The sequence below is a fragment of the Rhinolophus sinicus genome, chromosome 15, assembly GCF_057876585.1.
Source record: "Rhinolophus sinicus isolate RSI-liver-muscle chromosome 15, RSI-T2T, whole genome shotgun sequence".
In the NCBI taxonomy this organism is placed as follows: Eukaryota; Metazoa; Chordata; class Mammalia; order Chiroptera; family Rhinolophidae; genus Rhinolophus; species Rhinolophus sinicus.
In genome coordinates, this window is record NC_142515.1 from 48,471,427 (window position 1) to 48,496,988 (window position 25,562).

At 48.8% G+C, this 25,562-nt stretch overlaps 1 protein-coding gene across 5 annotated transcripts in view; it reads left to right on the forward strand.

Moving 5' to 3' along the window:
- Window positions 1-9,032, forward strand: part of PALD1 (phosphatase domain containing paladin 1) — a 72,949-nt gene extending 63,917 nt beyond the window's left edge. For all 5 annotated transcript variants that reach the window (XM_074339548.2, XM_074339546.2, XM_074339545.2 and 2 more), the window contains 2 exons: window positions 5,742-5,897; window positions 7,208-9,032. In XM_074339548.2, the coding sequence (XP_074195649.2) occupies window positions 5,742-5,897; window positions 7,208-7,360 (309 nt within the window). In that variant the 3' untranslated portion in view covers window positions 7,361-9,032. The remainder of the gene's footprint in view (window positions 1-5,741; window positions 5,898-7,207) is intronic.
- The last annotated feature ends 16,530 nt before the right edge of the window (window positions 9,033-25,562 follow it).

Consider the following 25,562-nt stretch of genomic DNA (forward strand, 5'->3'; position numbering starts at 1 on the left):
AGCGTCCTTGTGTTCCAGACCCCGCTGCCACATAGGCCTGAGGACAGAGTTTGCAGGGACTCATGGAAAGCCTCCAGAAGCAGCTGGCGCTAACTGCTTTGGGGCCAATGTCTGTCAAGAAGAGTGGGGTCTGAGCTCTGGGGCCCTGCTCCTTAATGACATCTTTGAGGACTGTCTTTGGCTGCCTGCTCAGCTTGGCCCCTGCCTCAGCTGGAGGGCAGAGGTCACCTGGCCGTGCTTGTTCCTGCTGAGTGGATGGGAGGGAGGGCAGCAGGGAGTCTCCAGTAGTGGGATGTTGTGTGGCTTGGATTGACGCCTCTCTTACTCCTTTTGTTTTTCTTTGGGGGCTCTCTTTTCCTAGAGCCTATGCTATGTCCAGCTCTCCATGTGACCCTGGCAGGTCAGTTCCCCTCTTTAACCTTGGTCTCCCTTTCTGGAAAGCAAAGGGGTTGAGCTAGGTGGCCCCAGGCAGTCTGATGCAAGATGCCTGCATTCGTCATTCATTGATTCAGCAAACACACTGTCACCGCCTAAGTACCAGGCACTGGGCTGGTGCTGACCAGGCCTCATGAACAGGACACGGAAGTCCCTGCCCTCATGGAACCCACACTCCAGTGAGGCAGACACATGAGGAACAACACACCGGTGACAGTCATGGTGTGTTGAGTGGTGATAGGTCTGTGGGGGGAGGGGGTCAGGAAGAGGCTTGAGGAGGAGGTGGCATTTGAACACAGACTTGAAGGAGGGGAGGGAGGGAGCTATGGCGACAGGTAGCAGATATGGCAAGTGCAAAGGCTCTGAGGCGAGAGCTATATTTGAGGAGCAGGGAGGGGCAGGAGAGGAGGTCAGAGGGTACAGGGGGGTGGGAGCAGCCCAGAAGGTGCCTTGTCCGGAAGTATAGGGACTTTAGCTTCTATGCTGAGTGCTGGTGGGGGGCCAGTGCAGGGTGTTGGACAGAGGAGCCAACTAAATGTTCCAGCAGAATCCCTCTCACTCTGGTGCTGTGTGGAGAATAGACAGCAGGAGTGGGGGTGACGGGCGTGGCAGGGAGACCTGTCAGGTGCTGTCACTGAGATGAGGTGGCTTGGATTAGGATGGGGGAGGTGGGCAGTTTTAATAGTCGACCAGATTCCCTGATTGGTTGGTGTGGAGTTGAGGAAGGGAGAAGTCCGATGTGTCAGGTTTGGGCCTGAGCAGCAGGAAAGCGGAATTACCACTAAGATGGGCATACGTGTGGGTGGGGCAGGTTTGGCAGAGCTGGGCAGGCCTGTTTGGGACATATTTGGGAAGCCCTGATCAGACAGTGGCATGTCTGCATCTGGAGTCCCAGTTCTGATCTAGAATCTAGTTCTAGATGACAGTGGAAGCATGGGACAGGATGAGATGACCCAGGAGGTCAGTGCTCTTAGCCCAACCAGGCACCTGCTGTGTGCCAACCCTAGGGGAGGAGGGAAGTACACACCTGCTTATAATCCGGTGCCTGTCCCTGGTTTGCCACTGTCAAGGCCAGTCATGTCTTGGAGAGCAGAGGAGGCTGACGAGGTCGGGCTGAGGGGTGACAGGTATCAGAGCAGGCTTGTCCTGGTCCTAGGGAACAAGCCGAGCACAGCTAGGCCCGAGAGGGCAGGGCCTTCCAGGCAGGAGAGGAGAAGGGTAAATGTACCGAGGCAAGAGCGAGGCATGGAGTGGATGACTGTGGTGAAAGGGGCTAGGTGGTAGGTGAGCTGGGAGTTTAGAGTTTGTGTCCCAGTTTGGAACTGTGTCCTTGGGCAGTCACTTAACCTTGAAGAGCCTCATCTGCAAAATGGGATGTCTCTCTTCCTTCTTGGGGTTGCTGGGAGAGCAGAGTAGAATCTGATGATCAGATCTGGATGTGATACGCTCAGCCCCGCACATGGCATCTAGTGGGCCCTGGACACACCTGGGGAGGCTCCCGGCCTTGCCTCAGTGGATCTCTCCCAGGTGGCCCAGCAAAGAGTGGAGCTTCAAGAGAGCCACTGCTGGCCACGCTGGGCCCGCGTTGATGCTGGACAGACCACAGGTTTGAGAGGCCTGAAATGCCCAGCACCCTGGCCACCTTTCCCAGGCCCCTTCTATTTTAGGGCTCCGTCCCAGTGGACGAGGAAGCCTTGCCTGCTGCACCACAGCTAATGACAGCCTGGCCTGCCAAGCCTTTTAAAAACAGCTCCACTATTTTTATCGGGAGGAGGTGGCTGGCCTGTCCTCCTCCCCAGACAGTGCCAACATGGGTGATTTTAAGGAAACCGGGGCCTTGATAGGAAGATAGGACATTGTCTCAAATCACAGACTTCCATCGGGCGGGATGTGCCCACGGAACCTTCCGGGGAGTGTCAGGCGTCACCTTTACCCAGTCAGTGGTCTGAATTTGGAGATAATTCTACCTTACCTTGCCAGTAGGGCTCAGAAGGAATCACTTAGCCTCTCCACCCCGAATGTTGCTCAGACCCAATCCACACTGGTGTCTCTGGGGGCAGCAGGCCTGGCCCCACAGGATCAGGGGCACGGAGAGGGCAGGGCTGCTGTGGCTGTGTCCACAGGCCAGCCCTGAGCAGAGGGCTTTCCATGCCCTCAGGACGTTTCTCCTGAGCTCTTTAATTGAAAGTACTTTAAAATGGCTCTTGCCTGGTGGGCCTGTGGGTGATTTCCTCTCCTTCTTTCTAAGAAAATGGTTTTAAATGGGCCCCAGGCCTTTGGATGGAGTTGGGGAAGCAGCAGAAGGGATGGGATGGTGAATGCCTAGCACAGTGAAGTGTGAAATCCCCATCCATAGAGGTACCAGAGCTGCACTGTATTGGCCACAATTTGTATTAGGTAAAACCTTTTTTTTTTTTTTTTGTTCAATTCTAAACAAAATTGCATGTACCTGTTGCATTCAGTTGATCATTAAAGCAATAGGCATCCTGTCCCCCCCACCCTTCAAGTCTTCTTCTTGCAGCCGCAGTGGGGCCATTCCTAACCTCCAATTCAGCAGAAGCCTTCACTGGCCCCTTTGTCTGTAGAGTCAGGGCTTGGCTTGGCCTCTGGGTGTTGGCTCCACCATCACCCCTTTTCCTGCTTCTATAAGCTCCTCCCTTTCTGGCTACCTCAGAGACACCTCATTCTTTAACCCCTTTCCTCCCCACCCTCAGGGCACCTTTCTGTCTCCCTTCCTCCTAAACCACCTCAAATATCACCTCTTGGATACCCTCCCAAATTCAGCTACCCACCCTGCCTTGATCCCATGACCCGGCCACTCTGGGTGCTTTGCATCTGTCTTCTACCCCCACCCCCAACCACCACCATCACCAGCGTCTCGGGCAGGCCCTGTGTGTGTGTGTCATAACCCTCCCTCCTGTTCCATGAATGAATGGACTTGTGTGGCTCCTCGTAGTTTCCAAGTGCATCCTCATTCCTTCCTGAGCAACTCTACTTCCAGAAACGGGGAGGGGAGTCTGAGAGTTTAAATGGCGGAACCAGGACCAGAACCCAACTCCTGTCTCCGAGAGAGTCAGAGCACTGGCTGTGGGCCCCTGCGCCCTCCTGGGCCCTGTCCCTGCCTCCTTTCCCCCCTTGCACTCGCCCCAAGCCCCCAGAGCTCCTTATGCATGGGGTGGGTGGGCTGGCCATGCAAGTTATCGGCCACTGATGCAGCCCGAGGAGCAAAGATGGCAGACGTGCCGAAGGCTGAGTTATCTGAGGCAGAAGTGAGGGGTGGGACCACAGGCCCCCAAAGCAGGCCCACTATAACTTCCAGTTTGTGGGATTGTGGCCGTGTTCATGTCTGGGGCAGAGGGGGGCCCACCTGGGAGCCTTCCCACAGTGACCAGAGGCTGACATTGTGTGCCTGCAAGGAAAGGCCTCCAGCTGTGGCCCAGCTGTTGGGAGACCGCCCTTCCTGGCTCCTGGAGGGCCCAGGCTGGCTGTGCCCTCCCACGGGTGTTCCTGGTGTCTGAGGGAATGGCCCCTACACCACATCCTCTTCCTGGAGCAGAGACAGCTGCTGTGGCCCTGGGTGGAGGCCTGGGGTAAGGGTATGAGGTGAGGTATGGTGTCCTCAGGGTGGGCAGTGGGTGGGGAGCACGGTCAGGTGTGGGGCCGAGAGACCTGAAGGGGGAGAGCTGTCTCTGTCTATCCTGGGCCTGTCCCCTACCCGCCTCTGACCCTTACACTAAGGACAACCTTGGGAGGACCCCCTTCCGTCCCCTGCTCCTGAGCATTCATTTCCCATGAGTCTTCTGTGAACAGGTCACTCCTGCCCCTAAACCCTCTATGGCTCCCAGCATGAGTCCCACGGCGCTCCACCCTGGCTACAGAGACCATCCAGGAGCTTTCCCAATCGCGATGCCTAGGCCCACCCTTTGGAGAGTCCCGTGTGATTGGTCAGGGTGGGGAAGCTGGCCTGGAAGGTCGACTTCCTAGGTGTGAGGTAGCTTCCATCACCGGGTGCCAGCCCTGTTCCCCCTCCTCGCCCTCCACATCCTCGTTCCAGCCAGGCCAGCCCCTTTCTGGTCCCCACCTGCTGGGCACCGTCCTCACCTCCGCCGCTCCACCTGGTGCCCACTCTTCCATCCAGATCCAGCCAGGCCCTCACGGCCCAGCTGAACCCCATGCTCTCTGGGAACCCTTTAATTGCTCGGCTGTCCCTGCTCTCCCTTCCCTGAGCTGCTGCATCTCTTGCCGGCCCTTGGCCCCGGTGGCCTTCCTGCCTTGGAGAGGGAGAGAACTGGGGTCCGAGCGCCATAGGCACGCCCTGCTGCCTCTGATCCTGAGCCATCTGAGAAACATGCAAAACAAACTCAGGGACCAGTCAGGGTCAGGCGCCAAGCTGGGGTTTCTCCCTATTCCCAGGCTGAGATGAACTCACCCTTAGGAACAGCTGGAGGCCACAGAGCCCAGGCTGAGGGAGGCGAGAGGGTCCAAGCTGTATCCAGAAGTCAGAGAGCTTAGCCTTGCTGACCACTGCTGCTCCCCTCTTCCCAGGCCACTGATGAGAGACTTCATACCCACCCCTCTCTGAGGGAGGCCCAAGGGCTTGGCAGAGGGGGAGCAGGAGTCTTTCCTCTAGTTCTAGGAGGGTTGGGGGCCAGGGAGATGTCGCACTGGGGCTGACAGGATTGGCAGTAAGGGTCCCGTCTAGTGGTTAGAGCTGTGTCCAGTTTCAGGGCTGGGGGCCTGCCACTTGGTAGGGCCTCTCACACCTTAGGCTTACTGGAGGGTGCCTGCATAGAGCTTTCCTGTGGCAGCCTGTCCTCGTCTGGTTGTCCCTCAGAACAGGATGATGGTTGTAATTTCACAATGAGAAAGCAGGGGTTGAAGGAGGCCAGGTAACCTGTCCACGTGTCCCAGGTAGGAAGTGGGTTTCTGACTCTTGGGCAAGAGCGATGCCCTTGGCTTTGCCATCGGAATCCCTTCCTGCTGTCCCCACCTTGGTGGTGAGGGCAATAGGGGGCTAGTGTGTGTGTGTGTGTGTGTGTGTGTGTGTGTGTGTGTGTGTGTGTGTGTGTGTGTGGTGTGTGTGAGTGTGGTATGAGTCTATCTGTGTGGAATGGTGGTTTGTGTGGTGTGTGAGTGTGTATGGTGTGCGTGCATGTGGTGTATGTATGTGTATCTGTGTGGAGTGGGGTGTGTATGTAGCGTGTGATGTGTGTGTGTGTGTGTTTGTGTGCAGCATGGGGTGTGTATGTACGTGTGTTGGCTGGGGACAAGCCCCACACTGACACCTGTGCTGCGCCATCCTCCAGGCGAAGGCAGCCAAGTCGGAGGACGAGGCCCAGAGGCTGCAGCTGCGGAGCCTGCAGTACCTGGAGCGCTACGTATACCTGGTGCTCTTCAACGCTTACCTCCACCTGGAGAAGGCCGACTCCTGGCAGAGGCGCTTCAGCACCTGGATGCGGGAGGTGAGAGGCAGGCGGCTGAGGCTGCCCTGAGCAGCGGCTGCAGGGACCCCGGTGGTAACAGGCTCCCTGTTGAGCGGGAAACATGCTCTCTTCCATTTGACCGACATTTTTGTCGTTTGACCTTGGGTCCCCATTGCAGTGTCTGCGCTAGGTGAATGAGCAGGAGGGAGGAGACGAGGCGTGTGGGGAACCAATAGAGACCCCAGCCAGAGTAGGTGAGGGAAAGGTCTGGGCTTAGGCAGGTGTGTGGATGGGCCCAGAGCTGCGAGGGAATGGAGGCTGGCAGGCCACTGCAGTTGCCCCGTGGCAGGAATGGTGGCTGCTGTGTGGTTGTGCTGAGGACAAGCCTCGAGCGTGGCCCTCTTATGGGTGAGCTTTGAGTCCGGAGACCTGGTGGAGGTGGGTCACACCAAGGCTACATCAAGGCTACCCTCTGAGCAGGCCTGGCCTTCGCTTCCTCTTTGAGCCCCTGGTAGGGTGGAGGTGGTGGGACTGAGGACTTTCCTGCTGCAGTTGTGCTTGGAGAGTGGAATTCGGGAGCCACGGGCTGGGGGGGAGCTGAACCTGGGTGGTGGGTGTTGGGGGAGGTCAAGAAAGGGGAGAACTGCTGGTCCATTTAGGGGTGTGGGCTCCAGCCTCAGGGCCCCTCTCTCCTGGCGATGAGTGGCATGTGCTGGTGAGGGTTGCCCCGGGACTTTTGTTCTGAGTGGATCCTGTGTCCTCCCCCCCCCCCACAGGATGGCGAGGTGAGAAGGGGGCTGCTTGTTGAACGGTTTGCGTCTAGCGGCAGAGCCCAGGCCACTGGGCAACAACAGGGCTTCCTGGAGGGTGTCCACGGAGGCCCCCGCTGACCTGTGGAGGGGAGGCCCATAGCTGGAACTCACAGCCAAAGGGCTCTGGCTGGCTCCGGGGTCCCCACTGCCTGCCTCAGCCCTCCCTGCGGGCCCCAGCTATAATGCCCTTCCCTGCGCTCCTGAGGGTCCCTGTAGGAGTGTCAGGGCTACACAGCACAGGGTGTGCTTGGCCTTCCGTGCAGCTCTCCATCTGCTGAGGGCTTTCGCTGCTTGTGTAGCCCTCTAGTGTGGTCCTGGGCGGGAGAGACTGGTAACCCCGTGTAAGGACACTGAAGCTCAGAGCAGTTCACAGCAGTTAAAATGCAAACTTGTTCAGGTTGCTGAGCTGGTAGGAGGCAGTGCTGAGCGCTTTGGAGCCCAGTGAGGGAAAGATGATGGCATGAGGGGGGGCAGGGTGACCCAAATGACACCCTCCCTCCCCTGGAATGCTGCCCCCATCTCTGCTGTCCTCCGCAGGTGGCATCAAAGGCTGGAGTCTATGAGATCCTCAACCAGCTGGGCTTCCCCGAGCTCGAGAGTGTGGAGGACAAGCCCTTCTCAAGGCTGCGCTGCCGGTGGCAGGAGCAGAGCCACAGCCTGGAGCCCTTCACGGCTGGGGACTTCCTGTAGGATGTACTCGCCCTGCCCCTGCCCCTTGCCGCAGGGCGCCACGAAGGCTGGGGGCACCCAAGGTGCTCTTCACTGAAGTGGCTCTGAGGAAATGGTCCCCCAGCTTCCCAGAGAAACTTGGGGTTGGATGGAGACCCCATTTTTGAGAGAGCTTTTTATAGGACGATTCATACACAGTCGTACCTTGTAAATGACAGGCATGTGGCCAGCCTCCAAGAAGGCCGGGTATGTACGCCTTGCAGACAGCGCTGGCATCAGCCCTCCAAGGAGCTCATTTCCCAAGTTGCCGGCAAAGCTACTTGCCACTTCTGCTTCCATCCTCTCCTTCTGATCCCCTCTCAGAGCAGCCTGGCAAGTCCCTGGTGCCCAGCAACCAGCCCATTTTGGTTTCCTTCTCTTTCTTTCTGTCTCTGCTCTCCCTCTTGGCTTTTCTACCTTAGTGACCTGACTAGTACCTAGGGCTTCTGCCTCCCTGGGGGGTGGACAGCACTCTGGGTGGCTTTGTTACTTTAAAGTCATCTGTACCCAGTTTCTTTGCCTTTCATGCCCCATCTCCAGCCTGGAGACTTCAAGAAGGATGACCACATGGTCTGGTAGGTCCCACGGAGGCTCTAACTCGCCTTCCTTTCCCCTCGCCTCTCCTCTGGGGCTGGTGGGACTGGAGTTTTCTAAGGAGCTGGAAAAATCAGGGAGCCCCTCTCAGGGGAAGAAACAGCTCCCAGAAGGTGGATGCATCCCTGTGGAAGAGGCCAGCTCCATTTGCCTGGGAGCCCAGGTGGGGGGTGCTGAGGAAGGCAAAGCTCCCAGCTGGGGGTCCCTCTGTACCTCCTCCCTGCCCACCAGCCCAAGATGGCCCTGGGCCTGAGTGAACAGTGGAGTGTGTGAAAGTGGGCTAAGGATGGCGTGAGGGTCACCTGGATTCCAGACCATCCTTACTGAGGACCATTGAGCTGCCCACCAGTGGGAACAGAAGGGGTTACATGCTGCTGAGTTAGAGGCCTCCAGGCTCTGCTCTGTCCAGACAGTGGGAAAGCTGCTTGGAAGAGGCAGAAGAAGCAGGCGGTGTTGAGTTGAGCCTTGCAGCTCTTCCTCTGGGGACTGGGGTCTGCTGAAACCCAGGGGCTGAACAGTGGGGAGGCAGTCCACCTGGGTTGGCCCGTTGGGGCCAGGGAGGCTTCTCTTTGGCTCCCTGGCGCATGCACTTCTATGGAAAAACAGGTGGATGTGTCCGTGGTCATATTTGAAGAGGGGAGAAGAGGCTAAAGTTGTTCATAGCTACCTAGTATTGGAAACGATTTGACTATCTTGGCTAAATTCTTTTGCAAAACTACTGTATGTCTGCTCACTACCTTTTCACATTTGTTGTTCTCATTTTTATTATTTTTGCATGTGTTAAAAAGTTTTAATTTCTTTGCAGACGAAGTCTAGGTGAGGGGTCAGAGATCGGGGCTGAACTGGAGGTAGACTTTGTGTTGAAAGTCAACCCCGACTTTCAACTGTGCTGGAATCACTGGCCAGTCACGTCACCTCTCTGCCTCAGTTTTACCATCTGTAAAATGGGAGAATAATACTTGCCTACCTACCTCGCAGGGGTGTTGTGAGGATTCATTTGTGATCTTTCTTTTTTTTTGTACAGAGCTTTTGAGCATTAAAAACAGCTAAATGTAAAGTGCACCTGGCTGCTGATTGTCTTTAGTGTGGGGCAGGCATTAATAGATGCAAGCTGGGATCCCTATTCCTTCAGAGTAAGTGTAGGTGGGAAGGGTGAGTCCAGAACACCTCTCCTTAGCACTCTCTGTTCTTAGAGAAGGTGGCTTTTTCCAGACATCTCTCTTCTTCCTCACATCTGCAACTCAGGATTCTCAGGGCTGTTATACTGAGCCCCTCCTGAAAGAAAGCATCATAACAGGCTAATTCACACTAACATGTGAAGGACTGCTATATCTAGGGAAATGAAACAATGTGGAATTTCAGTAGCTATGAAGGGACCTCAGTCTCTGTTTCCTCCTCTCATCCCTCCCCGCCCCACAGGCACCTTTGGCCCCGTCAGGCCCCTAGATGTTTGAACACTCTTGTATTGAGATTGGTATGAAAAAAGGCAGTGGGGAGAGGGAGACCGAGAGACCACTGGCCTCAGGCTTCTACCAAGCGCTTCCAGGATTAGAAGAACAAGGCCCTGTGGGATGTAGTTAGGAGGTCAGCTAGGGATGGTCAGAATAGACTCCAGAGCCTCCACTGCACTAGAGTTGGTTATCTCCCCAGACTGGGAGGGAAGGCCTCTCCGGGTTATTTCTCAGCACAGCCGAGTCCTAGAATGCTTCCCGTGGTTTCTTAATTCAAGTGAGGAAGTGTGTGCACCAGGCTGTGTGTGTGAGTGGCTATGGCGGTTCTCACTTCTCTGTCTGGGGTGAGGGGGTCTGAGATGGGCTACGCAGGAATGGGTGTAAGTTCACAGGTATGTCCCCCAAGCTCCCCAGCCTGCTCCAGCCTGTGGAGGGCAGGTAGCAGTGACATGGTCAGTACTGGCTCACATTTCAGTAGCTCCTGTGGTCTACGGCACCGGAAACCTCTGATTAGTGAGTGATTATGTGTCAAACTTTAGAACAGCACCTGCCACGTAGTAAGCACACCATCAGTTTTAACCAACTTTGCAAAGTGTCTCCAAGCGCGTGGGGATAGTACCCCACTCACCCACACATCTTGTCCAAAAAACACACAAATCTTAAGTGTACCATTTGATGAATTTTTACAAATGCATACATCTGTGTCACCTAAAACCCTGTCAAGATATACAACCTTACGTGTGGGTTATTTTTAATGTTAAAATTTATCAACATTACCTCAGAGGACATCATCAAACACAAATCTTTGTGCAGGGAATGGAACTCCTGGGATTACATATTCCTGAAAACAGCCCCAGCTACCGTAAGCGAATAAGGGGATTGTAAAACTAGAGTCAGTGGCAGGATGTCTTGGGAGCCTTGGCAGGCATGCAGCAGGGCCTGGGGAAGACCAGAATTGGGACCTGGAAGACTGTCCAGGGAACCCAGAAGCCCTCTGTGGCATCCATGGGGGTGCACGGCTCTGCTCTCCCTTCAGGAGAACCTGCTGCGGAGAGCAAGTAGCACAACCTCCAGCTGCTGCCTTCCGATCCAACACCTGCCAAGGCCTTGCTTCCCTCCCGCACTCTCCTCACTCAGGCTGCTCCCACACAAGGACTGAGCTCGGTGAGGCTCCTAGGGCCATGAGAGCCTGGTGGTTTCCGCCCACCCAGTGCTCCTCCATCCAGCAGTCTTGCATGGGCTTTGCTGTTGGTCTGCCAAGAGTTCCTCAGAGCCGCAGGCCGTGTGGGCCTCTTCCTGCTCTCCTTTCCCGGAGTCAACTCATACCATGGCCCAAAGGCCCTTCCTGCCTCCTGCTTCCTCGTTTACCCTTCACAGAAGGCTCCCCAAATAAATCTGCACCTCTAATGCCATCTTGTCTGCCGTTCTGAGGACCTGCACGACACACCCTCATTTTTGCATCTGTCTCTCTGGGCAGCTGTCGTGTCCTTTTTTCTGGTGAAGGTCAACCTTCTCCGACACTGCTTGGGGAAAAGAACCACCCCGGTTTCCAACTTCCTGTGTTCCAGTTCTAGCCAGAGGAAGTCGTCTTTCTGTCTCCTGCACTTCCCTGACCTGTCTCACGTGCAGGGGCCATTGATCCTGTGGACTGTGGCCAGAGGGGCAGGAAATTGTTTCTCAACCTTCCCTGTGGACATGAGGGTAGGAAATGCGGCGGACAGTGGAGGGAAGTTTATAGTGAGCTGGGGCGATGCCTTCACATCTGCGTTTGGTGGTGCAAACCCCAGATTATTTCCTAAATAAAGAGAATGCCCATTTTAAAGATTTTTGAGATGCACCTTTATTTGTTCTGCAGACATGTCCTATTTCACAGTCTCAAACAATTAATGAGTACACTGTTTCCCAACTGCTGCCAGACTGCCTATTATATTTTTTAAAAAATTCTTGCCAGTTTGGTGGTTCAAAATATAATAGAATCTCATACTTGTTTAATTTGATATTTCTTTTAGACTGCTGTGTTTCCCTGAAAATAAGACCTAGCTGGACAATCAGCTCTAATACGTCTTTTGGAGCAAAAATTAATATAAGACCCGGTATTATTTTACTATAATATAAGACCAGGTTTATATAAATAGTATAAGACTGGGTGTAATATAATATAATATAATATAATATAATATAATATAATATAATATAATATAATACCTGGTCTTATATTAATTTTTGCTCCAAAAGACACATTAGAGCTGATTGTCCGGCTAGGTCTTATTTTCGAGGAAACAGAGTAACAGTGAGGGCTGCAATTTTTTTGTTTATTGGCCATTTATATTTTCTCTTTTATGATTGTATGACTTTTTCTTTGGGGTGTTTGTCTTTTCTTTATTGATTTGCAAATATGGTAACATTTTATTTTTCATATGTTGCATTACTGTTCGCTTTAAAATATCAGACACACGTTCCCTGAGAGCCTGTCCTCTCCGTTCCTCTGCGACATCAGTCTACACTGCAGCTGTTCCCTTACCAGATCAATGACCTTTGCTTATTTTATTATGTTCTTTATTAGAGTACTTACTTTGTCAGACTTGGCTTTGTTTTACAGTCATCATCGCATCCAAAACTCTAACAATACTACAAAGTATTATGATTCCCATTTACAGATGGGGACACTGAGGCCCAGAGAGTGATTCCAAGCCATTGCTCATTTCAGAGGTGGATGCTGGAGCCAGCTTTGAGTACTGGAATCCTCTCTAACATTTTCCATGAGGGGGGAGAGAAATGTCAGTTCTTCTGGAAAAGTGCCCTAGCTGGGGAGGGGGTGAGGGGAAAGCATGACTACTTTGAACATCATCCCTCAAGGTCTTGTGGTTCTCGGACTTGCTGTTCAAACCCTCATGCTCTTTAAAGAGGTTCCCCTCAACACCCACAAGAAATGCTTGTTTCCTATGAGTCATGCTGATAGATTATCTATGACATGGGCCTTTTAAGTTTCACTTTGCAGTTCCTCTTAGTTTATTCTTTCCTTTTCCTACCATCCACCCACCTCACCCATCAACAAACCCTATGTGACAGTGGGTCTAAGCTGGCGAAAAGTAATTTTCATTCTTTCTTTGAACTAAATGAGGCCATCTTCTGGGCGTAATTAAACAGCACTAGTTTATGAAAACACCCATTTCCCCATTCCCACCCCAATGTTTGAGGTCACCAGTCTTTAATTTTTGCCAATCTGATAAAAAGAAACAAAAAACTTTTATTTTTATCTTAATATGACTTTCCCTATTACTAAGGAGATGGAACATCTTTTCATGTTTTTTTGGCCATTTGGGTTTTCTCTCATGTATTTGCTTATTTTTCTACTGGGTTGTCTTTAATTAATAAGCATACATTTTTAATACAATCTGTTTCATTTATAGGTACAGATAGACAGCTATATAGCCAATTCTTTCTCCCAGTTTATCTCGTCACTTTTTTAGAGTGTATTTTGTCATCGTGAAGTTGTAAGTTACGAAGTCAAATTGATGCATTTTCTATTTTTATGTCTTGTGTAAGCAGATCTTCCCTACCCAAGCTTACATACCTTTTTCCTGTGTTTTCTTTGAATATCTGTGCAATCTTGACTTTTATGTTTAGTGCTTTAATTCACCTGGAATATTTTTTTGTGTGTGAATGACATGCGGTAGAGAATATAATTCATTTTTTCTTTCCCAGTGAGGATCCAGTTGGCCCCACATTATTTATCGAACTCCTTAACTACAGACTTCTTTGTACATTAGGTCCCCATGTATACATGGGTCCATAGAGTGGACATGTGGTTGTCACTGCTCCTAGCATCCGTTCCTCTTCCAGTAACCATCTCTGGCTTTCCATCCTGTGGAGGAACAGGGACAACGGCTTGAGCCAAAGTGCCCATCTCATTGTCCTAAGTACTGCAATTGACTCAGGGCTGGGCATGGGACTCAGCTGGCTAATTAGGCCCAATCAGACCTCATCCTGGGCACTTGCCTGAGTGACCAGAAGTCTTAACTACTCTTGTTGAACTTAAAGGGAGAGGCTGGAAGTGGCTATAGTTATCACACAGTTTGGAGGAGAAAACAAACGTGAAGGCCAATGGAATTGAGCTGAGAGAGGTTGACTGAGTTCCTGCGTCACATGCTGAGAGCCAAGGAGCCCTAATCCCCATGAACTTTTAATTAACAAGCCAATTAATTCCCCTTGTGCTTAAGTGAGTTGGATTGTGTTTTCTCTCACTGCATAGGCATCATAATCTATATCTGTATTCTTTATTCTCTTCCATTCATCTTTTCAAGTTCTCTCATTTCCTTCCTTCCTTCCTTCCTTCCTTCCTTCCTTCCTTCCACCCTCCCTTCTTTCATTTCCTACTTTTATTTCCAAATGAATTTGAGTCAACATGTCAAGTTTTATTTTAAAATTCCATTGATATTTTGATTGGGATTACATTTAATTTATTGGCTGACACAGGGAGAATTGACTCTTTTACAATATTGTTTTCCTATTAAGGAATAGGTTCCTTTTGTGTCTTTCAATAAAAATTATTAATACTCTTCTAATAAGCCTTGCCTATTTCTCATTGAGTTTATTAATGGCTTTTTAAGTGTTTACAATTATGAATTTTTTTCTATTACAGTTTCTGATTGATTATTGCCAATGTAGAAAATAATTTTTTTTTGCTTAAACTTGGTTACATTCCTAAACTTAAAATTTCTAATAGCTTTTTTTTTTTTAATTTTCTCAGATTTGGGGTGTAGATGATCATATTATCTGAAAATAATAACTGTTTAATTTCCTTTTGATATTTATAATTAGTATTTTTCTTGTCTTATACAATAAGATTCTCCTGTATAATGTTTGGAATAATGATAATCTGTGCTGCTTTCTGAATTTAATGGGACTATTTCTAATATTTCACTAATGTAATTCTTGATCTAGGTTCCAAATAGAAACACTTTATCATGTTGAAGAAATTTTCTTTTATTCCTGGTTTGCTAATTTTAAAGTCTTGAATAGATTTTAAATTTTAAAATGTTTTCTTGGCATCTATTGAGACAGTCAGATTTTAAAAAATGTTAACATTGAAAAGTACATTAACAGATCTTTCAATGTTGAATAATCCTGTATTCCTAAGTAAATGTTAGTTGGTCGTGGTGTTTTATTTTTGCTGAGTTTGAATTCTTAATATTTTAAAAGGATTTTTGCATCTATGTTTATAAGTGTTGTTGTTTTTTCTTATATTATCCATTTAGTGTTCTTGTTAACAAGTGGTGATAGCCTTATAAATGTGTTAGGTAGCTTTCTATTTTTTTCAACATTTTGGAACAGTTCATATAATTCCTGTATTATCTGTTCCTTGAAGGTTTTATAGACCTCTTAAAATTGGGCTGGTATTTTTTAGAGATGAATCTTGCGTGCATTTTCTTGTTTATTCTATGTTTATTAGTCTTTTCTGGATTCGTTGTTTTCCTTGGGTCAATTTTGGTAAAATACCAACATTTTCCCAGAATAACACACATATTAATGTCAAACATATTAATGTAAAATCATTTGTATTATTCTCCTAAATATTTAAAAGCCTTGTCTTCATCAGTAATTGTCTCCTTTCTCAATTTTAATGTTTATGAATATCTTACATATTTTTCTTGGTGACATTTACAAGTTTTTCTATTTTATTGTTATTTTCAAGTAATACATTTTCATTCTTATAAATGTGGACATCGAGAATTTGTATTCAGATAAACTAGTAGATGGGGGGTAAAGTTTTGCTAGAGTAATGTCACTTGATTCTATGAAACTCTTCTGAGTAATATGCCAAAAATCACATCATGATCTCTCATTACGACATTAAAATTTAATGCCAATTTAATTAGGTACTCCTGCAATTTTGTTATAAGCAGAGAATTGGAAAACGCCTGAATTGCAAAAAGATTTATTACCTGGGTAATGGAGTCATTAACTCTCTCATTTTTTGAAAAAGACGTCTCTCCAAATTTACTAAGATTTGTCAAATGACTACTAATTATGAGGTGTGATCAAAAGATATGGTGAGTGTTTAAATAAAAAAGTTTATTACAATAAAGGACACATTGCCCATTAGTCCCCCTCAAAATACTCCTCTCACTTCAAACACACTTATCCCATCGTTCTTGCCACTTTCGGAAGCAGTTCTAGAAGTTCTCTTCTGTGAGTGTCTTTACTTCATCCTCCATCATGACAATGCTCTGTGTCACACATCGCTTCCAGTACGGCAATATCTGTCAAAAACATTACAGTGTGTCGTCATTCTTCACCTATTCACCGGATCTGGCACCGTGCAACTTCTGGCTCTTCCCCAAAGTCAAAATGACCATAAAAGGAAAAGGTTTTCAATCAATTCAGGACATCGTGGCAGCCACGAAAGCACAACTAAAGACACTCATGAAAGAGGACTTCTAGAACTGCTTCAGAAAGTGGCAAAAACATGGTATAAGTGTGTTTGAAGTGAGGGGGAGTATGTTGAGGGGGATTAATGGCAATGCGTCTTTTACTGTAATACATTTTTTAAAGAAATTTAAACATTCACCGTATTTTTTGATCACACCTCATGATCTCTTCCTCTTTCACTTGGAGGTACTCTATATAACCCAACATACTGAAAAACTGGATGAGAAAAATACTGTTTATTTTAACACTTCTTTTCCAATACAAACCTTTTATACAGTTCCATGAGGTTTTTAAAAACAAATTTAATGAGGTATAATTGATATACAATAAACTGCACATAATGAAAGTATATACTTTGATAAGCTTGACATATGTATATAAACCTGTGAAATTCTAATAGATAAGATAATGAACATATCCATCAACTCCAGATGTTTCATCCTGTCCCTTTGTCATTCCTCCTTCCTGGGCTTCCCTGTGCCATCTCTCTCACTAGACAACGATTAATCTGCTTTCTGTCACCAGAGAGTGGCTTGCATTTTCTAGGGTTTTATAGAAATGGAATCATCAGTATGTACTCCTTTTTGTCTGGCTTCTTTCATTCAGCAGAATTATTTTAAAATCATCTGTGTTTAATGTACATCAATTGTTCCATTCCTTTTTATTGCTGAGTAATATTCCATTTGTAGATGCACCTTAGTTGGTTAACCCAAATTGTGGTTGGATATTTGGGTGGTTTCCAGTTTTTGGCTGTTACGAATAAAACTATTGTGAGTCTTTGTATAGACAGATACTTTCATTTCTCTAGGAGGAGATGGCTGACTCATATAGCAGGTGCATGTTTAACTTTTTAAGAAACTGGCAAACTGTTTTCCAAATTGTTTCATCCCCACCGGCAGTGTAGGAATGTTCTGGTGCCGCCACATCTTTACCAATGCTTGGTGTTATCAGTCTTTTGAACTTTTGCCATTCTAATAGGAGGGTACAGGACCCCCCCCCCCCCATCCTCACAAAACAGGTCATATTTTTAATTTTTAAGATTTCCAATTCATTTTTAAAGGGTTGAATATGCCTCATCTCTCCGAAGATATTAATTATTCTTACGTGAAGGCTTGTTCAGTTAGCTCTGTTTCCTTAGATGTTAGTTCTTTTTTTTTTTAAATTTCTTTCTTTCTTTTTTTTTTAAGGAGGGCACAGCTCACATGGCCCATGCAGGGATTGAGTTGGCAACCTTGGTGTTATTAGTTCTATGCTCTCACCAACTGAGCTAACCGGCCACCCCAGATGTTAGTTCTTTTTATTGAGTTTGGTGCTGTTTCCATGTTGTTTTTCTCAGTGGTTGGTGATGTTTGGTTGTGTGCTTATCTTTGTCTTGAGATTTCAGGTGATGCTGTTTGTAAGCTGTGTCGGTTTAGTGCAGCCTTAACTGGCAACTGTGGGGGAAGTAAGAGACATGCTGGCCATGTGTGCGAGTGGCTGCCCCTCTGGACAATGGTTCACCCCCCCCCCACCCCCCCCCACCCCCGCTGCTAGGTATGTATCAGCCCTGGGTTGCTGCCCTAAGTGTCCCACCTGTGGCAGACTCTACTGCTAACCTGACTTGGCCTGGGCTACTGAGGGAGCGCTGGGAGAGCCAAACTCTCCACCTGCCTCTGCTGGAGTGTTCCGACCTAGCCTGGTGGTGGCCCAGGCTTGGCATCTCCGAGCTGGAAGCTTCTTGAAGCTGGTCCCTCCTTTCACACACGCATTTACCTGCATGGCGTGGGGGTCGTGATCTCCCCTACCCCTCGCATCCCATTGGCCTTCTGTCTTTCAGGGATTCCTCACAATTTCTGACCTTTTCGTATTCCAGCACTGGCATAGAATTTTTAAAATAGATACTTTTTATGACATTTTGAGGAGGCTAGGTAGGGAAAAGGAAACTAGAGCACATGTTTAATCATAATTTTAAAATAAAAATAGCTCACATTCTGTGCCAGGCACTGTAGCAATTAGGGTCCTGGAAAAGAATGGACAGTGACCTTAGCTCAGATTGTGAAGAGACTTGAATGAAATGACCATTTATAGAGGTGTGGGTAGGTTTCAGGGAAGCAGCTGGGAATGGTGAGGTGCCCAGAAGCTAGTTTCAGGGGCAAGTGGTAACTGCCCCTGGAACTGAAGGAGATGGCACAGTGTTACCTTAGCCTGCCACAGGTGTCTTCAGGGGACTTGGGGGTCCATCCAACAGGAACTGAGTTGTGGAGGTAGCATCGCTGGGTGCAGGGCTGGTGGAGGTGGTGGAAATACCCCGATTTCTCTGCCCTCATCCTCTGATCTACTGTCAGTACCTTCCTTTGACTGACGGGCACCCTAGGGATGTAGTCTCGGGGGCCAGCCTCCGGAGCTGGGAGGGACAGGGAGAGACAGAATCACCAGCATAGCCCTCTCCAGCACTTCACATATGTCGTCACCTCCAGCAGACCCACGACAGCCCAAGGAGGGAGGCGTATTATTATCCTCATTTTACAAAGCAGGAAGCCCTGCTTCTATTCTCTCACATTTCCGGAACTTACCCCTCTTCTTCCCTCTGCCTGGGGTGCCTGCCCTACTTTCTCTAGCTCCCTCCTCCTCATGCTTCCGGGTTTGGCTTGATTCAGGTCTCCTCATCTAAGGACTGTAAAAGTGTGCGGCCCCTGGACTGGAAAGGTGCCCACAAAAAGGGTTCTGACTTCTCTTAGCATGCTGTCCCCACAGCTCCATTATGGAAACTTTCAAACTTACAGGAAAGTCGAAAGCATTGTGTAGAGAACACCCATGGGCTCCTGTGCCCTTTTCTCAAAGGCACTTTCCACATTCTTGTTTTGTTTCCTTATCTGGAATTCTCCGTAGCTTGTGAATTCCTTAAAGGGGAGGGCTGTGTGTGATTTGTCTTTTTGCCTCCAGGGTCTGTAAGGACCTGGCACAGCAGGTGGTCAGCAAGTGTCTGGCGGATGGATAACCACAAAGTATTTGGTGTTTCCTAGGAAAGGAGGAAGCGGATTTTTATTTATGGAATGCCTATGGTGGTTTCCAGTCATTGTGTCAGGGCATTTTTATCCATTATTTCACCAAAGCCTCACAAACAGGTGAGGCAGGGATTTCTGGCTCTGTTTTACAGCCTGGAGTGTTCAAGGTCACGCTGTATCCCTAAGGGGGCTGGGAGTCACATCCTCAAACTGCCCTCTAAACCAAGTCCCCGCAGCTGACGTTGCACCTGGGCCTTCTCCGTGGACTAGAGACTATGCATTTCTCCAGTCTATGGGGGACTGAGTTTTATGCATTTCTGAGTGTCCCAGGACCTGGCAACCAGCAGGTATAAGAAATATTTTTTGAAAGAATGAATGAATGCGCCTTTGGCAAATCTTTTCTTACTAATGGATTTTACTACTGGAATATGGTATTCATTACTGGAAATTCATTCACTACTGGAATACGATCCCTAAAGGGAGCTTGTACTTCACCTCACCCAACCTCTTCCCTTAGCTGATGGGGGATCTGAGACTGGAGGGGCCAAGGGCGGAGCCAGCGTGCTGACTCCCTGTTCAGTGCTCTTTCTTTCCTCTCCCTCTCCAGATGCATCTAAGCATCTGGATTGGTACCACCCACTAACCCAGAGAAACCACATTTCCTAAGAACCTCTCTGGGCCTGTGGGTGCCTCTCAGGCATGTGTTAATGGAGCCCTTCTTTTTTCTTCCTAGCTGAGGGGTCCATGGGCATCAGAGGCTTGAAGTTGCATGTGAAATTGTGTTTATATACTTCTCTCAGGAGAGGATACAGAGTTTATATCATGTTCTCAAAACAAATACAAAAGCTGTGACCCCCTCAAAGTGGGTGGGGAGCCTCCCTTTTGTGTTCTCTAGTGGTTCCCCAAACATTTTGATTGCAGAGATAAACAGAATTTTCAAAAGAATATTAGGATGCAAATTTTTGCAAAGTAAGACCATTAAAAAGAAATTAACCACCATCCTAACACTATCATATCATAAAAGGACGGTTTAAGCCCTGCAAATCAAGAAGGACAAATTCTCTGGGGGGAAAAAGTGATAGGCCTTCAAATCAGATGAAGTCCCTCCAACACATGCCACACTTGTTCTTATTTTGCTCACTTTGCCTGCGACTGAAAATGTCCATGTGGACCTGTCTTTGGAAGTCTTGCGCTACCTGGAGAAGCAGCTGCTTCGGGCTCGTGTCAGGAACTTGCAGAGTTCTCCCTAAAGGCGCCTGCTGGGTGGCCTGGTGTGGGTTTTGTTGGATCCCTGTGTGGCATTTCCACCAAGGCAAATGCGGGGCTGGGGGGGGTGGTCAGTGGTCACTTCCTGGGCTTGCAAGATGGAAATAAACTCAGGTGTGTTTATGTGTTTCACGAGGGGAGGAAATGTCAATGTCTGTTGGCTAAATTTTCTCCTAAGCGTTTTGGGAGAGAATCTGAAGAATGTAGACTCTGAATGGCCAAAGTCACCTGCTGCCTCCTACCCAGTTGGAAGGGAAGGCCTGTGTGTGTGTGTGTGTGTGTGTGTGTGTGTGTGTGTGTGTGTGAGGGCAGACCTGGGTGGGGGATATGACCCGTGCAGTGGGTCTCAGATTGTGGGGGAGGGAGGGTTGTGGGGTCTATGAAAACACCGGTGGAGGGCCTGTGGCCGTGCAAGATGACCCCATTCCTTTTGGGTGGCCTGGGTCCCTCCACCCCTCCCTTCTGCCCTAGGCGGTTGCATTCCGACAGACCTATGTCCCTCCTGCCTGGGGTTCCCCCATCAGTGTACTGGCTGACATTCTCCCTGCTGGGCCCACTCTCTGCTCAGCTGAGGACAGGCAGGATCCCCGCTGTATATAGACACTTTCCAGGGAAGGTTTGCCAAGGAAGAAAGTTCGTCACTGCAGAAGCACATCTCCTGGTGGGGAGGTGAGAGCAGCAGACCAGAGCCACAGGCTGCGGAGGGGGTTTTTCTTGTATCCCTGGGACTCCACTCACAGGAGAGTCTCCGTATTTCTTGAATGAACAGATACTATTGTGCATCTAATATGTGCCTGACAAATTCCTTCAGCCCTCCCAGCCTCCGTTTCTTCATCTCAAAAATGGAGTTGATGATGTTCTCCTGCCCTGAACACCCTGTTTGAGAATGGGCAGAATTCCCCAGCGGTTTATATACTTCTCTCAGGGGAGGATACAGATTTTATATCATGTTCTCAAAACATGTCAGGAGAGGAGTCCACCCAGGGGCAGGGCCCCTTTTCAGTGCTGCTGAGCCAACATGTTTGTAGGTGCTTCCACGTTAGGTCCTGTCCCACACGTGGGTGCACATGTGATCTGAACCCCTGACTTAGTACGAGGTCAGACAATTCAGTTCACGAACTCATCCTAGAAAAAGTGCTACAGACCTCATTGCTGAATATCACTAAGGTCACCTTTGAAGTACTCCCCTTGGGAAACTATGCACTGATGCCAACACCTAGTCCACCCTTCAAAGCAATTTTGGAACTTTTTCTGGAATGGCCATCAGAGCTGTCATTGTATTACCCTTGATGTCCTGAATGTCATCAAATGTCTTCCTTTCAATATTTCCTTTATCTTCAGCTAAAGAAAGAAGTCATTGGGGACCTGATCAGGTGAGTAGGGAGGGTGTTCCAATAGTTATTTGTTTACTGGCTAAAAACTCCCTCACAGACAGTGCTGTGTGAGCTGGTACATTGTCGTGATGCAAGAGCCATGAATTGTTGGCGAAAAGTCCAGGTCGTCTAACTTTTTCATGCAGCCTTTTCAGCACTTCCAAATAGTAAACTTGGTTAACTGTTTGTCCAGTTGGTACAAATTCATAACGAATAATCCCCCTGATATCAAAAAAGTTATAACATTGTTGCAACAAGTTCTCGAACTTAATTGTCAGACCTGGAAGGGCCAAGTAACACATGAAAGACTGGGGACTTCCAGGGGAAGCCATTTGCTCGAGGTCACTTAGCACGTCAGGGCGTAACCCACCACACACATGTTTTCTGGGAAAGCCCTGGGGTGCTGTTCACTCCAGATGGTACCAATTAGGGCCCTTTTGCCCAGTTTTGTTGATGCAACAAAGACAATAAACAAATGCTTTTTAGAAATAGTTGGGGGACATAATTAGGGAAGAAATGACCAGAACAGCTAAATCATTGACCTTTTTTAAGGAAAGCCCTAGTGTTATTTTCACATACACTACAGATGATAGCCAAGAATAAGCTACTGGAGGACCCAGCTGAGGTCTCTGTGGCACCTGCTGAAAGGAGCAGATAAGAATCGCGGAGGGGTTACTCATGGTTTACAAACTAATTTGCACAGTTTGCTTAATAAGCACATTTCAATGGTTTCCAAAGGGCTTGGAAGCCGTTTGTGTTCTTAACAAAGTTATAGAATTCCCTGCCATCTCGTGTGCCCTGGGAATTGGCTCAGCAAACCGTATTTTTGTTTTGTTTTTGAAATCATAAACAGATGCTTATGTTTAGGCAGTGGCTCCAGCTTAAACACAGGCTTTTCTATTTCCCCTCTGCCTAGCTTGCTGTGTAAGGGCCGGGCGGGGGCCCCTCCCCTGAGCTGTCTCCACCAGCTGTTGGCCTCCTAGGGGAGGCCAGGGCCCTTGGGAACGGAAAGGAGGGGCTGCTCTGCTAAGTGTTAGGGCCTTCTGGGCCAGTCTGAGCAAGCTCCTCTCCTGCTGTGCCTGTGGGCTCCGTACCTGCCAGCTGATGGGTTAGAATGACAGAGAGGAGGGTCAGTGTGCTCAGCCCGCAGCCTGACACAGAACGGGGCTCAGTAAACTCATGCACCCTCCTTTTCCTTCACGTTCCCTGGAATTCCCAATCCAGCTTTCCCCACCTTCTTCTGGTTCAGAGGATGGGCATAGGAGCTCGGGTGTGGTTCAGTGAGTGCCTCAGAGAGGGGAACCAAGTGTACTCCTCATTTTAGCCTCTGGAAAGCTATGTGCAACTTGTGGGAGTCATTTCCAAATGCGGACGAGAACAAAGGGGCATGCCCAGCGTAGGCTAAGAATGTACAGTGCAAACTGGACCAGGGTGGAGGGAGTGGGGAGCCAGAGAGAAGGAAGGGCCCTAAGGAGAGCCCTCTGCCCTGGCTGGAAGGAGAGGAGTGACTTGGGCACTTGGGCACCACCTCAGGCCTGCGGTAGCTGAAGGATGGACAACAGGGAAGACAGACTGGGGAGGAGGGTGTGGGCAGGAAGCAGGAGGAGGACACACACCCGGGACATTGGCAGCAGAACCCCTGGTTCACATCTCACCTTTCCCAGCACTAAGCAGCTGGGGTACTTTGGGCAAGTTCTCAAACCTTTCTTAGCCTGGTCCCTCATCTGTAAAGTGGGGCTCTTAGGAGGATTAAATGAAAGAATGCGTATTTATACAGGGCCTATCCCACAGTCGGCACTTAAGAAATGGTTCATAAAGCGAAGTCCCATCTTCACCTTGACACTTATGAGTTTGTGCCTCTTCTGCACCTGTGCCTGAGAGAAGGGGTACTGAGGCTGGCTCTGGGCAGAAGTCCCTTCCTCTGAACATACGGGCTCCTGTGCTGTGGGTCTCAAATTGTTTCGAGGTAAAAGGGGAAGAGTTGGGGTGCAGTTGGCCTCTCTGGGGTAGGGCGAGGAGTCGTGGGGGGCTGCGCCTGGGCAAGAGGAAAGTGAGGAGGGAAGAGCCAGGAGCTTTCCCTCCAGCTCAGCCTCAGCAATTCTTAGCCACCTTTCTCAGGAGCCTGGCTCCAGTGCTCATTCTCTCCCCCCCTCCGTCTCATTGCCCGCCCCACCCCCTCAAGCGAATTGTTAGTTCACTTTGGTCCAACAAATGTTTTCTTGTTTGTGATTTCCCTTTTAGAGCAGGCTGGGTGGGAACATTATTCAGGCCATGGCCCCCTACCCTCAATGAACTCAAAGTCCTATGTGTGTGTGTGTGTGTGTGTGTGTGTGTGTGTGTGTAATACATGTTAACATTCATTCATTCATTCAACAATGTTTATTAGCACCTACTACCATGTTCCCCCCAAAATAAGACCTAGCCGTCCAGACAATCAGCACTAAAGTGTCTTTTGGAGCAAAAATTAATATAAGCTCTGGTCTTATTTTACTCTAATATAAGACCGGGTATAATATAATGTAATGTAGTATAACATAATATAATATAATCCCGGGTCTTATATTTTTACTCCAAAAGACGCATTCGAGCTGATTGTCCGGCTAGGTCTTATTTTCGGGGAAACAGGGTATGTGCCAGGCTCAGCCTGTACTAGAGACTATGGAGACAGTGATGAGTAAGGTAGAATGAGATAGTGTACCAGGCAAGAGAACCCCTGAGGCCCAGTAACAGGTGCCCACCCATTAAGCTTTCTTCCCATTCCATGTCCCCACTGGCTGGTGATCACTGCTGGGGGGTATCTCTAAGGGGAGGGCAGAGGGGTGGGTAGGGCTGGGTCCTCGGTGCCTGGAAGGCTTGGAGTCACCATGAGTGTGAAGATGGTCTCTCCAATGCTGAAAGGCTGAGCTGGATCCATGTTGAAATCCTGATTTGATAAGTGGGAAGGTGGGTACAGGAAGGTCAAGGCAGAGAAGCTAGCTAAGAAGCCAGGGCAGGCTGTGCAAACAGTGTGATGATTTCTCAAAGGGTTAAACAGAACTATCACATAACCGCGCAATTCCACTCCTAGGTATGTATCTAAAAAAAGTGAAAGCAGGGACTCAACCAGATACCCCAATGTTCATAGCAGCATTATTCACAATAGCCAAAAGGTGGAAACAACCCAAATGTCTATCAATGGATGAACGAACGGGTAAGCAAAATGGTATATACTTACCACAGAATACAATGCAGCCACAAAAGGAATGAAGTCCTGACACATTCTACAGCTTGGATGGACCTTGAAAACATTATGCTATGTGAAAGAAGCCAGACCCCAAAGATAAATATTATCTGATTCCACTTATATGAGGTATCTAGAATAGGCAACTTTGTAAGGATGGAAAATAGAGTAGACCTTACCAGAGGCTGATGGCAGGGAAGTTGTGGTTTAAAAGATACAGAGGTTTTGTTGGAGGTGATGAAAAAATCTCAGGGATGATGATTACACACCGCGAACGTATTGTAATTACACAACACTGAACGGTACACTCACAGGTGGTTACAACGATAGTCCTATGCCATGTATATTTTATCGCCTTTTTAAAGCGAGTGGCAGGGGGCAATGGGGAGGCTCCCCCGAGAGCATCCCCCCACAGTGGGGCCTTGTCAGCCACCGTAGGGATTGTGTTGAAGATGATTGCGAGGCCTATGGTGGAGAGACAGTGCACAGTACACCCTCGACCTTCAGGGGTCAGACAGCGGGGCTGGTGGACAAGGTTCAGAACCAAGGTGGGAAGACCCTCAGTTGTCTGCTATACCTCATTTCTGAAATGGGCATGAGTGCCTCCACTGCACAGGGTTGCTGGGAAGATGAAATGCACTCGTACAGGTGCCGTCCTTAAAACACTGCAGTAAGCGCTCAAGAAATGTTATTTCTGAGTACTTCATTTGTGGTGTTAGTGAGAGGAAACAATGGAAGTGAAGAGACAAGGAAAGGGAGGAAGGTCTCTCTCAATTACTCCCACTTGGAAAAATGCTTTACCAAATGAAATCACGTGAAGTCCCACGTTACCCCTGAGAGGGAGCGGGGTGGGTAGAAACGATG